We start from the raw sequence: 16,764 nt of genomic DNA on the forward strand, positions 1-16,764 counted from the left end.
ATTTATATATTTTCCAGATTATTTTTATAATTTCGCTCGATAAAAGCAGCGGCAAATGGTCTCTACAATGGCCAAATTATGGAAATTTAATGACTAGCGTTGATTTTTTAAGTGTTTAAAAATACATTCGAATGATAAAGGGATTCGAAGCGGGTGGATGAGGAGAGGGGCGGTTTCATGGGAAACTGCGTCAGTGGGTCGATCAGGGGATGATCTACACATGATGAGTTCAAGTTTAAGTTTATTGTGGGGGCCTCTCAAATTTGATTTTGATTGGATTGTGTCAGAGCTTCTCAAATAATATTAAAAATAGAATAATAGCCATTAAGTGACATTTAACCATATCTTGCACGCGGCACAAAACATCATTAATTCTTTGGGCCACGAAAGAAGGCGAGAAACGGAAAAACAGCAATTCACGTCAATAAAAAACAAGTATGGGGAATATTTCTACATGGAAAAATGATGAGAAAATAAGCAATAACAACATTTAAATGAAAAGGTGTTTCATTTTAGTGGCACAGCCAAAAGAATATTTAGAAATTTTGAAATTTCATTTGCCAGCAGTTTCAAGTGAATTTTAAATTATTTTGGCCAGCTAAAAACATATATAAATTAGACTTATATACATATGCTGTAGATAAATAATGCGAACAAGTACAAATGGCTTCAAAACTTCGCAAATAGAACGACTAATAAATACCCGTGCCTAGAAGAAGTCAACGATTGTGACAAGAACTCCTCATACAACTTATGACTATTCAAAAGTTATATTTAAAGTTTATTGATGACTGCTGCTCACTCGTGTCATACTTCCTCTGCTGTGCATTCTAGTGCAGGTATCGAAAAATATTAAATGAAAATATCTGGCAGCTTTTAAGTGCGCCAAATGTTTGCCCCCTAGGAAAAATGAATTCATGTCAAAGACAAACTATTGAATAACACTTTTTGGCAGCGAATTTCGCATGTTTTGCTTTGTACAATGCAAATAAATATACAACGTATCCATCTAGCTGACATTACGCAATGTATTTTTTATAAAAGTAGGCCCTGTGCTCTTTGAGAAATACCCAAAACAATTAGAAGTATAAGAACAAATAGATATGAAAGACCTCACACCACAAAGTGAGCTACGTAAACAAATCACCCGAGTGACATACTTTCCTGTTTCTGTTGTCATTAATATTTTCACGCAAAACGTACAACAACATTTAACAATTCTAAAATGCAAAGATTTTTCAATCTCTGATAATTTTGACAGCAGCCAAAAAATCATTTCTTACTTGGTGGTCGACTTCTCTTTGTAGCCCCAGCTGACGAATCTACTTAACTTGACAAAGGATTTGACACGCAAAAGTCGACAACATTATTTCAGCGAAACAGACGTTCAATTTATTATTGAGTCAAGACTTTTCATCAAAGCAAAAAAATGTGAGAGACTTTCCAAAGAAAAGAAAACAAAATTGAATTATAGTTGCATCAAATTCAATTTCGAAATTTTGTTGCACTCCTTCGGGCGCAGACTGTTGTCTGCTTTTAGGAGCAAGGTAAATTTGTAACGTGTTTTCATATTTTTTAAAGCACAAAATAAGCAATAATAAAAGGTGCATACTTTGATAAAATTTCAAGATTTTTATCTAGTAATAAAAACTATTTTAGCATATAAAAGAAATTTACGGAGAATTAAAAATAAGATAAATAATAAAACTACACATACAAATTGAGTAATTTCTTATAGAAATTATAGAATATGTTTCGCAAAGAAACTTGAGATACCTTGATCTGATATGGAAATATTTTGAAAATATGTCATCAAGCAATATGTAGAATTTCAACAGTAAAATGCAATTGAATAATGGAAGATAAATGTTTTTCAGTTCCTGACATTTTAAGTATTTTTTGTGGCTGTCTGACAAGACTATTAAAATAATCCCATCAAAAGACTTTTGTTCTCCCGTCAGACTCGACACATGCTCAGCGAAAAACGATGACATCATGCGACTGAAATCAGCCAAAAATGCAAATTGGGCCAAGCGAATGGTACATAGTATATATTATATGGTTTAAATGGTATGAGTACTCGTATATGGCCAATTGTCTCGAACTGAATGTCAGTGCACTTGGCGCATGCATTTGGGACTTTTAAATGATGATGACGATGATGATGATGACAGGGCAACAACAATGAAGTGATCTCAATGCTATAGCATTTTTCGCGATCCATACAATGCCCCAAAAACCAAGAAAGACCGAGTAAAGGCGCAGCAAAAGATACAAATAGAATATTAGGCGAACATTTTGGGGAGGGGAAATTATTTATAGATGCGTCAGAGCGCATTGCGTCAGATGCAGTTTTTGAATGAAATGATTACAACAAATGTTTCTCATCATATTCATTTTGTATTTATTCTCAGCATTTATAAAGGAATCGATAAATAAATAAACTAACAATTAAATCATACAATATAATATTAATAATAATGTATAACAATAATCCATTTCTCATTCGATATATCGTTCGTGTTGGTTTTGTTTTTCTTGGGTCTGCTCGTTAGTATAATACAATGTGATCCTAAGTACATTCATGGATATTCATGGGTATCCTCAGTGCGGTTCGGAGTGCTTGGGTGCTAAATTGATTTGGATTTGATTTTGTACAGCGTGCACGATAATTGGGTTTGACTTTTGGGCTTATGAACATGTCTATAAGAAACAGATAAATAGTTTAATCAAATGTAACTGAATCGTGTAATCGTATATTCATATATGTATGTATAATAATATATCATGCAATTTAGAAAAGCGGATAGAAGTTAGCATCTTTGAGTATATCAAATGTATCCACAACAGAGCGAGCTGGAGCTACAATTGCCACATGGTTATTTTGCAAAGTTGGACTCAGTGGCTCCTCGAAGGATGAAGCTGGTGTAAGGCATAGACTATGCCCCACACTTATGCTGGATAGAATATTCTGTTGGGTTGAGGCTGGCGTTAGATTCGTTGAGGCGGACACGGTTATAGGAGCAATCTCCGAGAGTGCTGCGACCAAAGCCTGATCGATGTCCTGCTCCTCCGGCAAAGTCTGTTCCCTGGGTTCCTTGGCTTCCTTGGATATCTTCTTGCGTTTCTTTGTCTTCTTTTTTAAAGATGTTTCCTCTGGCGTCTCGAATTCGGTAATGCCCTCCAAGGCCTCTGCCACAAAACCAAGGCTACTTCTTGAAGACAACACATCTCCATTAATCTCCTCATTGGTTGTGCTGCTCTTGGAGCTCCGTCGTGATCGCACCTTTCTTTTGGGTGCTTCAGTAAGGGATTCCACGTCTTCTCTGGTTGCAGAGCTACGTCTATTATATTGCTGATTATCTGAATCGTTGTCATCGAGCAATTCCTCCTCGGTTTTCGAACCTTTGCGAGACTTCTTCTTGCTCTTTTTCTTCTTGGGCTTCTCATTCATTGGTTCCTCAGGCGGTGCCAGTTCAGCTTCTAATTGTTGATAGCCCACTTCTCCGTTTTCCATTTCCTGCTGTCCTTCCTCAGGTACATCGGACAATTTCTCCCGCTCCGGACTGCGACTAAAGAGCGTTATGCTTTCTCCACCAAAGCTAAAGCGACGCAGGTCCAGTGAATCCATATCTTGGTCAAGATTGTATTGCTCTTGTTCTTTATCTATCAGCATTTCAGACTCTACCGGATATTGATCTTGATCCAGATGTTCAACTAGGTTAGTCTCAGTTGATTGGAGATTTTCATCGGCATGGGCTGTCACTTCCTGAGATTCATTATCATCCAACTTGAAGTTCTTGCGCCAATTGTATTCTCTTTTGGGCTTGTAATTCAGATCCACCTCAATGTCATCCTCCACAACTCCGACCTGTAGCTTCGGGCTGTAACCATAGCGAGTTCTTAGCCGAGTTGATTGTCGAGCAGCCACCTGAGCATCTCCCAGGTAACGCATTTCCGTATCTCTACGCTCGCTTTCAAGCAACCCAATTGATATATCAATGTCTCTGTGTCTATTACTCTCCTCGGATCTGTCCAATTCTCTGGTCTTGGCCCAGAGTGCATAACGTTCACTGTCTGAGCTGGATTTATCCTTATCCGATTCACTCTGATCGGCATTTTCTGCATTCAACTGTTCCTGTATCATAGTCTCATACTCCCGGAGAATTCCAGATTGCTTGCGATTCTTTACAGCATCGTTGTAGATTTGTTCAATGAAGGAGTCGGGATCAGAATAGGTTCCTCCCACAGCGCCATCGTCTACGCCATAGTCAGCCAATTCATCGACATTATCGACTTCCTCCCAATCATTGGCACCACGATTAGCATAACGATCTGCATTCCGTTCAGCTTCCTCGCACTCGGAAGTGTCGTGATGAGATTCATCTGTAGGCTGAGTGCGTTCATTGTTATCCGAGATGCCCTCATCCAGTTCAAACTCGTACTCATCATCGTCATCAATTTCAACTACAGTTTGACGCTCATCGTCGCTGTCATTGCTGCTGCCTTCGTCAATTACAGGGTATTCCCCGAGTATGTCATAATTGTAAATGGCACTCGTTTCATCAAACTCAGCTGCCTCTGCCTCGGCTGCTAGCACAGCACGTGCCCAAGATCCCTCCGAAACATAGTGTGTTTTCCTCTCCGAGTATCTTTCTGCTTCGTCTCCCAGACTTAACTCCAAGTTGGCCAAGTCTTGCGTGTAGAAATCCTCTTTAAGCCAAGTTCTCTTGCCCGTTAGCGAGTGCACTTCGACTTGAGATATGTAGACGCATTCATCACTGGGATACTCCTCCACTGGCTGCTCCTGGGCCAGCGAAAAACGACGAAAATGATGATACTCCTCCGGCTCCAAGTCTGCAGAGGGATCAAGTTGAATTATGGCCGAGTCCGATGCACGTCTCTCACTATCTAAGAAATCTGCATTCAGGTAGCGTGAAAAGTTCTGAAAATTTAGGCTCGATGCGGCAAATTGATCTAGGAGCTCATCCTGAAGCTCTCGCTTGGCCACCTCAGCCTCAATATTCTTAAGAGCAGGCACATCTCCCTCATCTCGAATTGGAGAGCGACTCTGGCTGCGAGAACGTTGGAATTCGGCTGTGCGATGTCTAAGATCATCCAGTTGTGATGCTATGCCCATGTCCAAAGATTCCCCTACATAGGTGGATCGCTTGAAGCCACTGGAGAGTGATTCTTCCTTCATGCGCTGCGTATCCTTGACTTCCTCGGAAAAGGTGCGTTCATATTCATTAGTTTTAGGCTTGGCACCGAGTCGCTTCTCCGAATCTGCTCCACTCGCTTCACTTGCTGTAACAAGAGAATTCAGTATAGCAGCTTGAAGTTCACGCTGTGCTGCTGCCTGTTCCCTGGCCTCATCCATATCCAAGCAGGGAGATGGACTGCGCGAGCGTTGGACCTCTGCGCTCACCTGATGCTCCTGCTCTAGCTCACTGTCCAAGTCCAGGGACTCCCCAACGTATGTGGATCGCTTGAATCCACTCACCATTATTTCATCCTTTAGATCACGAGCCGCTTCGGAAAAAGTGCGTTCATAGTCCGATTTGGGAGGAGTCATCAAACGAATTTCCATTTCCTCGCTTGCGTTGTTTAACTTTTGAAGTGCCTCCAAGTCAACTTCACGTTGCTTGGCATTGTTGGCCAAGACACTCTCCAATTCCTCGCTGTTCTTACGCAGAGTTCTTCCGTCGGATCCCTCCAAGTTAAGCATAAGATGAAACTGATGCGAATCTTCATCCTCAGAGCCAGAAGCACTGCCAGCTGAAATGGAGCGTGATCGGGAAGGTGAAAGGGAGCGCATATCACGACTTTCAATTTCAAACTCATTGGACTCGACGTATTCGTAGACGTGCTCCACAATGACCCTAACCTCTGGCTCTGGTGTTCTGGCACGTTCTTGTAGCTGTTCGAAGAAGGCATCGTTTTGGGCTATCAACTTTTCCCGTCGCTTCTGCAAACTATGCTCCAGGTTGGCGGCACTTGGGAGTGGAGATCTCGAACGGGAACGTGAATGGGAACGAACACGATTTAAACGAAGCTGCTCGAATAACCTGGCCATAGACTCGGGAGTATCTTCGGGTTCCTTATCCTCCTCTAAAGGTTGGTCCTCAGTAAATTCAATTGAAATTGTGGGCACGGGAGGAGGAGTTGGGGCTATAATTGGTTCGACCACTGGCACAGGTGAAGTTGAATTGCTTCTTTGTCTCTCTTCATCCTGCAGCTTTTCGAAAAGTTCGTCGTTTTGCTTGATGCGTTTCTGTCTTCGGGTTTCCAGACTGCGAGCTATGTTATCCGAAGAAGGTAGAGGTGAACGGCATCGGGAACGAGATCTAGAACGAGAATTACGCTCAGCTCGCAAGGTTTCCAGAAAGAGACGCATCTCCTCGCGAGTAGGAGTCGGCTCAGAGTTATCCATTTGCTCGTCAACCATGGCATTGATCTCGATGACAGGCTGAGGAAGAGAGATTTCTGACGTGAGACTGATATGCCTCTCTGCTTCTTCGATAGTTTCAACTTCCATGGGAGTGCAATGATCAATTGCCAGCTGATCCTTCTCTTGAATGCTCTGTTCCAGCTCAGTCACTGAAAGGGGATGCGATCGGGATCGAGAACGAGATCGACGACGTTCTTCTGGAGACTCGTAAGCCATGGTAACCATTTGATTGATACCGTTGCCATTGTTCACATCATCTGCAACATTCTGAAGTTGAAGCTGCTCCACTTGAATTTCATTTTCATTTAAAGTTGTCTCAAGCATTTGTAGAACAAGTTCACAGTTCAATTCACCAGTTATAAGACCATCCTGAGTGTCATCATAGACCTCCAGAGTATGCTCCTCGTCCACATCCATGCGATTCGCGACGTTTCTAGGCTGCGGTGAAGAATTACGCGATGAAGGACGTGATCTCGACGGATTTACAGATGCAGTAAAGTCATAGAAATCGCTTATTCCCTCCATGAGAAGTCCGTATTGATCGCGCCAAGGAGCCGTATCTGGTTGCTGTACGGAAATGCTGGGCGGCTGACTGGTCAAATGACTTGCCTCCTCCGACTGACGCCAACGTTCCTCATAATGATCCATTTCATCGATGCGTGGACTCCGCCGTAGACTAGGAGAGCCGCCTTGACGCTGCTCCTCTGTTATAGAGGAGGTTTGCAGCTTTAAAGCGAAAGAAGAAAGCAGAAGCGAAAGCGAAAGCAGAAGCAGGTAGATAGAACGCATATGAAAGGCAAATGAAAAGCGGTTAAAGCAAGCATAAAAGCCAGGCCAATTTTTATTAAACTGGCACTTACGTTGGATTTGATGTCGCTGCCACTTGACTCCGTTGTCTTGGAGCTCTCCGTGCTGTCCTTGTCCTGATATGTACATTCATTAAATATATTTTATCATCTTTTATTGCCCAAACACTCACCACTTGCTCCTTGGAACACTGCTTGAGTAACGTTGTGGCCGCCAGTTCATTTTGTTCGTTGGTCGCCTCCTCGAATGAGGATGCCTTGGGCTGGTTTTTTTCCGGCTCGATAACTTCTTCACCGGAGGCTCGTCTCTCTAGGTCCAGTTCCTCCTCGTTAATGGACAACGCCTTTTCGCGCTTCCAAAACTCCGTATCCTTGTAGTGTTCGGGCGTTACTTCGCCCCAGGGATTTGTGCTTTCCTCACCAAGCATTTCCAGAGAGCCACTTGCATCTGCTGGTGGCTTCACATCCTTGGCAGGACTTCGCTTGTGACGTCTCTGGTGGGTCTTGACTCGTAGTGTTTGGTCCGTAGTATACTTGATGGGATTGTAGTCCGCCTTCTCGCCATGTCGCAGCTCCTCTTCTTCCAGAGAAGTGAACATTTTGAGCTCTTCATCGCGTGAGGCTCGTGAGTCACGCGATGAATTAGAACTTCCACTCGAACGGCGCTTCTTAAAGGCGCGTCTTCGACCCGATCCATCTTCCCTGATCAATGGACGACTCTTGATACCGTCAAGGGATCGCAAATAGTCCTCGGTGTACTGCACATCGGGTAAATTATCCTCTCCCTCTGGTTCCGGACGCTCCTCTTCCGTTAACAGATGCGAGCGCTCCTCAGAGGGTTGAGTGCTAAACGAGGATTGCTGACTGGAAATGGGGTCCACAGAGGATCCCTCGTCGGATACGCCAGGAAACATTAAGGTCTTCGATTTAACCATGTAGGGATCCTCGCGACCGCTTCCTTGTCCAAGCTGAGTTTTCACACGCTGCACAACGAGGGGCTCTTCAATTGCCTGAGCTGAATGTGGTTGCTCAAAACGAGGTGGCACAATTTTTTTAATGCAAGGCTCCTCTACAACAGGTATGGCTCCAGCGTACTCCGACTCCTCTTCCGCCTGTGCAGCCTGCAACATGCGTTGTTGCACCATCACCATTTCCTCCTCTGCCTCCATAAAGAGACGAGCATTCTCCTCAATTGACTTTTGTTTCCTCTCCAGATTCATTTTGCTGCCTGCCAATCGACGTGACTGTTCCAAGATGAGCGCCTCCTCCTCCAGTTCACTCTCTGTTGCACTCAACTTGCGCTCTCGCTCCGCCGCCAACAATCGCTCCACAATCTCCGCATCTCGTCTAGCCTGCTCATTCTCCACTTCCAAGAGACGCCTCTCTGCCTCCGCCTCAGCGAGTTCTCTTTCCCGCTCCGCTTCAAGACGTTTTTCTTCTGCTTCCCGCAGTTTTCTTTCATTTTCCTCTAGTTCGCGTTGTTGCTCTGCCTCTCGTAGTTTTCTGGCGTTCTCCTCTAGTTCGCGTTGCTGTTTTTCCTCGTCTTGCATTCTTCTTTCATTTTCCTCACATTCACGTTCGCGTTGCTTTTCAGCTTCAAACAATTTTCTTTCATTTTCTAATCGCTCACGTTCTCTTTCCTGTTGCTTTTCCTGCTCTTCGCGTTGTCGCTCTGCTTCGATGATTTTTCTTTCGTTTTCCTCACGTTCTCGCTGCGCCGCTTCGCGTTGTTTTTCCGCCTCTATTAGTTTTCGTTCGCTTTCAGCCGCCTCAGCTGCCAAACGCTCTTGCTCGGCCTTCTTCCTTTCCTCGGCCAATTTAAATTCGGCCTCCGCCAGCTGTTTGCGTGTCTCGTCCTCAATTTGCCGCTGTCGCTCCAATTCGGCAGCCAATGCCTTTCTCTTATCATCAGGTGACTCCAAGCGAAAACCATTGGTGTAGAGGACTCCATCCTGCATGACATTGCCGCCAGCAGCTGCCTCCCTTGCCATTGCCTCAGCCAGCTCCTTTTCGAGGCGATCCCGTAGTCGTGGCAACTCCTCAGCATCGGCAGCGGCATCAACTGCCTCCTGTGAATCGGGATGCCGGCATGTCCAGTGATAAAGATGACGTGCCACAAAGGCGAATTCCAGGGCGCCCAGATAGCCAATCAATAGAGTGAAAAGCAGCTCCCCGACGCCGGTTAGAGCGTCATCAGACGACATGCTTTCCTCTAGTTGTCGCTTGCGTAATGCTCCTCCAATTGAGAAGTGTCTCCCAGGCCAGCCACAAATGCAATGTGGGATGCGAGAATGTAAGATGTGAATATGGACAGTGTCTGTGTATTATTTAAAATTCACCACGCACTCACAACACACTCAGACACTCAGAAATATTCGAAACACTCACTCTCGCGGAACTCAGGGCAAGTGATTAGGTAATTCAATTAAAATTTTCGCTTGCGCGAAAATTTGTGCGAAAATTGATGAGCGCTGCTTGCTTTGAGGAAATTCACAAATATTTTGAAATTTATCAGAATATGTGTATAATTTTCTTGTGATACTTGTTCACTTTTCACTTGACTTTTATTTTGTGCTTTTTGGGGCACCCGGAGCGGCGAGTCAGTTGCACGCGGCGGAGGCACAGTTGTTGCCAGTTAATCGATCGTCTTGCAACTGATTAATGCGACTGAATAAGGGCCACGACACTCAAATCAAGTGATTCACACACACGACAGAGCACAGGCGCTAATTGGCGACCAGAAGAGCAAAGAGAGAGAGAGAGAGAGAGAGAGAGAGATTGAGAAAATATTCGAGGGAGGGGAACCGTGTGTAACTATTTTGGCAACAGATTGGCAAATCGAAATTGGCCAACGGAACAGCGTTTCTAATCAGCGCGCCATGTAAATTGCGAATGAATATTTAAACGAGTCCGTATGAATATTACGGCTGTATGAGTTTTTATTCTCATATTCCTTTTTCTCAGCATTTTCGCATTTTTTTGCTACGCTTTTCGCTTTTGCTATTTATGTTTTTTTAATAGTTTTTTTTCTTTGTGCGTGGCCTTCGTGATTTGTTGCATTGCCAATGTCACATCGCTTTGGCCTATTTGCAGCAGTTGTTGCTGCCATAAATTGTGGCAACAAGCAACAACATAATCTTTTTAATTGCGAATTGTTGATGCCACATAATAAACAACATTCGGTTCGATGCGCTCTCGCATTTTTGCTCTCAAGCAACACAACAATATAAAAATACAAAAAAAAATATAAAAACTATTTTTATATTTTTTTTTTGGTTTGTTTGTGTGTGTGTTTGCTTTTCTCATAAATATCTGAAAAATGTGCCAAAAATAAATGGGTCGTTGTCTGTTTGTTTTTAATTTGTATTTTGTATTGGTTTGTGCTGAAAGCGAAAGTGTGCGACGACCGAAGAAACAAAAAAAAAATGAAGAGAATTAATGCTTGACAGCACACAAGAAGGGGGCGTGACCGAATGACCATCGCCTTAAAGAACACACTACTATGTTCAATGCCAACAGAATTAGGGTTAACAGATAGATAATCTGAAAGAGTTTTATATTATTTTTACGAAACTTAGAATAATATAAAAGTACTTAAGTATTTTGTTTTCTGACAATTTGAATTGTAATTAGTTGAAATTTTGGGGTCAATTCCTTTAAGTTATTTTTACAAAGTATTAATAATGTTCTCAAAAAGTATCCAAATTATTTAAATGTCATTTGTAATATTTTTGGTTTTCTACGCTATTATTACGTAAGAATCATTATAAATTGTAAAGATTCATTTATTCCAATCAAAAAGAAAACTTGAAGTATCAAAATATTTGCAATATTGCCTTGATTTTGTTTTGCCTGTATTTTTAGCACCGACAACAGATTTCAAAAGCAATCTTGATGTCATTTCTATGCTATGATTGCTACTCACTTAGCGGGGAAAATCTCGTGCTGTACGCACGATGTCAACACGTCAAGAGCCAATGTCCCAAATGAACTGTCAGTTGACATTGTCGCATTTTAGCCCTGGTAATGGCCAATGTGCAATGTGGTCAAGGGAAGCTTTCACATTTTTAATGGCACAACATATATGAAGTTCAATGAAAATGGCAAAACACTCAGAATGTAACAGAAAAGGAGAGAGAGGGAAGAGAAGTGGACACACCTCGACCATTAAAGGTGACTGCGAGCGACAGACAATAAAAGCAGAGCTCGGAAAAATAAAGGAAATGCGAGCAACGAGAGTTGAGGTCCAATTAAAAACTAAAAAAAAATAGACCCGCCCGAAAGTGTGCTAAGCATTTTTACTTAGCGAATGAAGGTGAAATCGCGTCGAGTCATTAGCACAGCATGTGTGTGACAAGATTTAGGGACAGAGAGGAATGTGGCAAAGGGGACAAGTCAATTTGTTGATGGACAGACCACTCACCTCATCACAGCCCGTGCAGCGGGGTTTCAGCATTTCCGCATAATGGCGCTCGCAGTAGACTTTGTCATCGTGGACGCAGTAGGTGAGGTCCACGAGCAGCTCGTTGCAGGTGCTGCACGTGAAGCACTTTGGATGCCACATGACACTCTCCACGAATTTGGGTGCGGCCACAATCAATTCACCGGCACCAATCTCGTTATCACAGTGCGCACAGTGCTCATCGTACGGCGCATCCTTGATATAGGCTACAATTACAACAGAAATAGCAGGTTGAACTCTTGAAATAAGAAATTTCATTGTGATTATGATTACTTACCTATGTCCAATGCAATTTCATTTCGCGCCGTCACAAAGTCCTCGAAAGATGCCTCATGTTGCACCTCCAAGTGCTTGCAGTGCTCCAGCGAGAGATCCTGCTTGGGCAGTTGATATGAGATCTGCTGCTCTCGCACCCGCGCCCCCTCGCTGCCCAAACGCGGCACCTTCTCTTCCGGCAGCTGATCGAAGTATCGATTAACCCGGGAGGAGACACGCACACCCGGCGGCACCCACGTGTAGCCCAAGTCCCGTGGCTCCACACCAGAATCCGCTGGCGAGACCAACTTGAAGCCCAATCTCTCATGCACATTGGTCGTCTGTTGTTGGTAAATGGCGTGCGCCTCCCGCGGACACTTGCAGGACTGACAGGTCTTCCTGAAAGCATAAGGGATAATGGATCCTGAGTAAGCTTTTCATATGTGATAAATAAATAATTAATTTCAATATAAATTCCTTATTACAGGGTATTTTCAAGCCAAGTCAAGTATTACATTTCCCATTTAAATAATTCAATATAATCAAAGAATGTAAAATGCATTGATACAATTAATTGCCGCTGTTTTTACACAGCGTCAGCGAAAGCTCGCTAGCGGGCGCCATCTAGCGACAGCTTTCATTCATTTAATGCTGTGCTGCGGTCGCTTACCTTACAATGAGATCGTAAATTTCTTTTCTATCGAATACTTTGCAGTAAATGTTGAGGACATTGAGGCACGCATAGTGCATGCCCGTCCAGGGCACATCGGAAGCTAATGCCGCCCACAGGGGGCACTCAGCGTGACGGTCCAGGTCGAGCATTTTCACCATTTTATGTTGACTTTACGGTACTTTATGGCAACTTTGAGTTAACTGCACTTTGTACTCGGCAGAGAACTTGGCCAGTGTTATTTTTTTTAACTTTTTGTTTTTTATTATGATTATGATTATTATTGCTTATTATTTTTGTTTGCTTTTATTTCGCTTTTAAATAAACTTGCTTTCTTTTGCTTTCTTGCATTAAGTTTAAGTTTCATGCGTTCTTTCTGTGTTTCTGTATCTGTTTCGGTTTCTGTTTCTGTATCTGTTTCGGTTTCAGCCTTTTCTGTTTGACTCATCAAATTTTGCGTTTGTTTTGGTCTTCAGAACGGCCTCTTAAGCAGCTGGGCGCCTCGATTCGAATTAAGAAGAAACTGGGAATAAGTTAAACACCACTTATTTAGCACGTCTGTGTTGTGGATTATTTGCTCATTGACATTTTGATTAAGGTGTTAACTTAACCTTTATTCATCTGCTCGCAAATTTACGATACATTTAAATGCTATTTTTTTGTTGTTTACTATTGAATATTTATTTACATACGCAAAAAATAAATGCTTAGTTTCTAGTGGAATGGCTGGAGCATTGCAATTAATTGACTGTTTACTTATTTTTCAATTAGATAAAAATAATCAGCGTCATAAATACACCCACACCACACAACAAAAATACACACAAATGCGTAAATTATGGAATGGGCCATCAGGTATGAGCTCATATGGCCAAATGCCATGCCAGCTACCGATCCAAACTAAATGACCAGCACTTTAGTATAAAAGGTATTCGTTGCCACTCAGAGAAACTCCCATAAAATAAAGGTAAAGTTTTAGGTAAAGGTATCAGTGCATGCCAAGAGGTAACTTTCTGATAAGATTAATAAAAAAGACTGCCTCTGTCACACACACACACTGACAGAAAATGGGATTGCGTGATGTCATCGAGAGTGGGGGTGGGGGGAACAGGAAAGACAAACCTAAAAGATTGTCAACCGCCACGAAATTCAAGCAAAATGAAATAACTCTAAGTACGTAATAATGTTAAAAAATAGCCCATGAGCAAACGCTCAAGTCAGATAAGCTGATTTCTTGAAAATGATGTATGTTGTAGACAGGGAAGATATGCAAATGCACTGCAAAAAATGCTCGATGACCTTTTATAGACTTGATATGAACAGAACAGAACAGAACTAAGCGCCAATTGAGGAACTATTGCTAATTGCTCACGACTTTGATGCGGAAAATGCAACAGGTTTGCAAAATAGCCAACGAGTTGACAAAGGAGGAGATTGGAGGTGGGAAGTTCTGGCTAAGTAATGCAAACATGGCAGAAATAAGCAAATGAATATATTGTAAGCGTATGATTCATATTCGCAATTTCTTTGTGCACTCCTATCAAGATCAAGTTATGTACGTTTCCTTGCATATGAATAATTTCTCAAAAAACGTCATTATGCGAAATGTTTTTTGGGTCAATCGGATAATTTAGACAACAATCTCTTTAATTTAAAGAGATTTTTCTCAGCGCAACAGGGTATGATGAGTAAGCGTATTGCTTCTTTTCTGATTTCGATGTTAATGGCAATACAATTGATCTATACAAATAAAAGTTGAATTTTTATATACATAGTTAATCTAATTTTGTGTAATGAAAGTCTGACAGTTGTGTATAGTTAGTACATGCCTTCATTAGCTATGCAAAAATCAGATACCGAAATTGGTCTCAGGTAAAAGTTTGTAGATTTCTTTGAACAGACTGTAAGACGAAATTTCGCTCATCGCAGCAGATTGCTATATTTATTTTCTGCTCTATCAGGAGATAACTGTTGATATGTATATACACCTCTCGCATCTGTGTCAGAGCTAAATATACTATGTAAATAATCTCAGTTAATGTTTGTTCCATAATGTAGTCATTGTTGTTTCTGTCATTGTTATGGGATGCGCAACCTTATCACAGAATAAACAATTATTATGCTATTAAAACGTGTTCATTTTAGATTAAAGACAATGTGACAATGAGACTACATATGTACGTTTTCATTTTGCCATATCAACTTGGTGTCAGTTGTGCGTTTATCAACGAAAATAGCGCAGCATTTATTTAATTGAATTGCGACAAAATCACAAAAATATATTAACTGATAGACCAATCAACAGAATGCGCATAAATACAACGTTATCTAGTTGCAGAACCTCAAAGATACTCTGTAACCCAAAAGTTTAACTAAATAAACGTGCTCAAGTGGCACAATTATTCAATAACTTTAAAAAGATACCTTTCAATTAGCGAAACGAAATATTTAAACGCAGTCAAATTAACGCTTAAAATTAAACGAAATGTTTGAATGCAGCCAACTTAACGTACATTAATCGACTTGCTTGAGAGCAGCCAACTTAACGTAGATCGTTCTGCTAAAGGACAGCCATCTTAACAATTTAAATATAACAAAATATTTATATGCAGTCAACTAACATTTATCTACTTGCTTAAGAGCAGTCAACTTAACGAAGATCGCTCTGTTAAAAGACAGGCAACTTAACATTTGAAATTTAATAAAATTTGGGATGCTTACTGCAGTGATAAAAACAGGTGTCAATACTACTGCTGTCTTTAAAAACCCAGGGTATAAAAACATAACGCACACGGCAGGAACAGAAAGCGCCAAAGTCGCAGCCAAAGTTTTGCTGCCAGATAAATGTAATTAAAAGCCAGCAAGTGCTCTACATACACAGCCACACACAGAGATACACACACATACATATGAACATAGAGAGACAACAGCTTTCGTTATTGCCCGCAGCATTTGGCACTTTTTCGGTTAAGTTAAGTAAAGAGTAAAGGGAGAGGAAGCCGCAGTCCACAATTACAATTGATAAGCCCCAAAGTCACTTTCATTTACACGCTGATACGCAAGGGCGGGCAATTGGAAAACTTTTTGGCGACAAACTGACATTTCCCTGAACGGAGGAGGCCCTCTTCCAATTTCCAGAGCACTAGCATTATTCTGTCAGTCTGCTGTCCGCTGTCTGATATTTTTTGGCCTGTTGGCTTTTGCCTATTTGCAGCTCAGATACATTTTGCACTGACCTTCCTTCCCGCAGGGAGAACAAAATCCAATTTTCCACTATAATTGAACATGTTGCGCCATAAACAATAAACAATAAAAGCGCGCATAAAAGTCAACGCTGGAGTGCAACAAATCTCAATTATGAGTGCAAGGTGTGTGTGTGTATGAGTGTGAGAGAGTGAGGCAGACAGAGTATGATACCCAGTTCAAAGCTTAAGCGTACGCTCACCCACGCGCTCTCTCCCTCTCTCTTCGCTTTCGATTAAATGATTTTTAATGCGATTACGACGACAGCAACTGCAACAGCAGCAACAACAATGAGCCATAGAATAATGCAGTTTGCTGCGGCTACTGCCCTACATAGCTACAATAAGTAAATAAGTTTATAAATTATGCGTATGGATGGCAACCGCTAATTGAATCAGTAAGCGCAAAACAATGATAATGTCGCTCTCAACCAAGGTAGAATATTAACATACGCAGGCAGAAAGGAAAAGGAGACATAGAGCAGACAGGTTGAGAGGATTAGAAGAGTGACTGAGTGCGTGTGCGAGTGAGAACGCGAATGGAACCCCCCAGATTGATGTTCAGCTGTTGTTGTTCTTGTTTGAACAATGACATTACTTATGGTTTATGACTTGCAGATACACAAACACAAATGCAAATGCAACTACACATGCGTATGCTAAATAAAAAATTACTTTCCTTTGCAACTGTTACTTTATTTATATGTATGTATGTATGAAAATGCCAAATTGCATTGCGCTTTGTGAATACGTGAATTATTATGGCCTTGCTTGCACATTATGTTTGCTTTAGATTTACTTCCCTGCCCTTTGCTTGGGGAGATGACATTTTCTTGAAATCTGCTCACAATGTGTTGTAAATCTCAAGAAATATATTT

The 16,764-nt window shown here is 41.8% G+C and overlaps 2 protein-coding genes across 4 annotated transcripts in view; both read right to left on the minus strand.

The window, feature by feature from the left end:
- LOC117789066 (four and a half LIM domains protein 2-like) overlaps positions 1–16,764 on the minus strand; it is a 57,987-nt gene that overhangs the window by 13,242 nt on the left and 27,981 nt on the right. For 2 of the 3 annotated variants that reach the window (XM_034628082.1, XM_034628081.1), the window contains 2 exons: positions 11,997–12,373; positions 11,681–11,925 (listed from right to left, as the gene is read on the minus strand). In XM_034628082.1, coding sequence (XP_034483973.1) covers positions 11,681–11,925; positions 11,997–12,373 — 622 coding nt within the window. Of the gene's footprint in view, positions 1–11,680; positions 11,926–11,996; positions 12,374–12,644; positions 13,168–16,764 lie in introns of all 3 variants that reach the window. The other variant, XM_034628083.1, reaches the window with a different exon arrangement.
- On the minus strand, positions 2,533–10,139 carry LOC117789071 (trichohyalin-like). The gene is made up of 3 exons (XM_034628092.1): positions 7,431–10,139; positions 7,312–7,374; positions 2,533–7,177 (listed from the first exon to the last, which is right to left on the minus strand). Exons 1-3 carry the CDS (start codon positions 9,459–9,461, stop codon positions 2,795–2,797), a joined length of 6,477 nt encoding a protein of 2,158 aa, XP_034483983.1. The 5' UTR covers positions 9,462–10,139; the 3' UTR covers positions 2,533–2,794.

The sequence above is a fragment of the Drosophila innubila genome (assembly GCF_004354385.1).
Source record: "Drosophila innubila isolate TH190305 chromosome 3L unlocalized genomic scaffold, UK_Dinn_1.0 0_D_3L, whole genome shotgun sequence".
NCBI lineage: Eukaryota > Metazoa > Arthropoda > Insecta > Diptera > Drosophilidae > Drosophila > Drosophila innubila.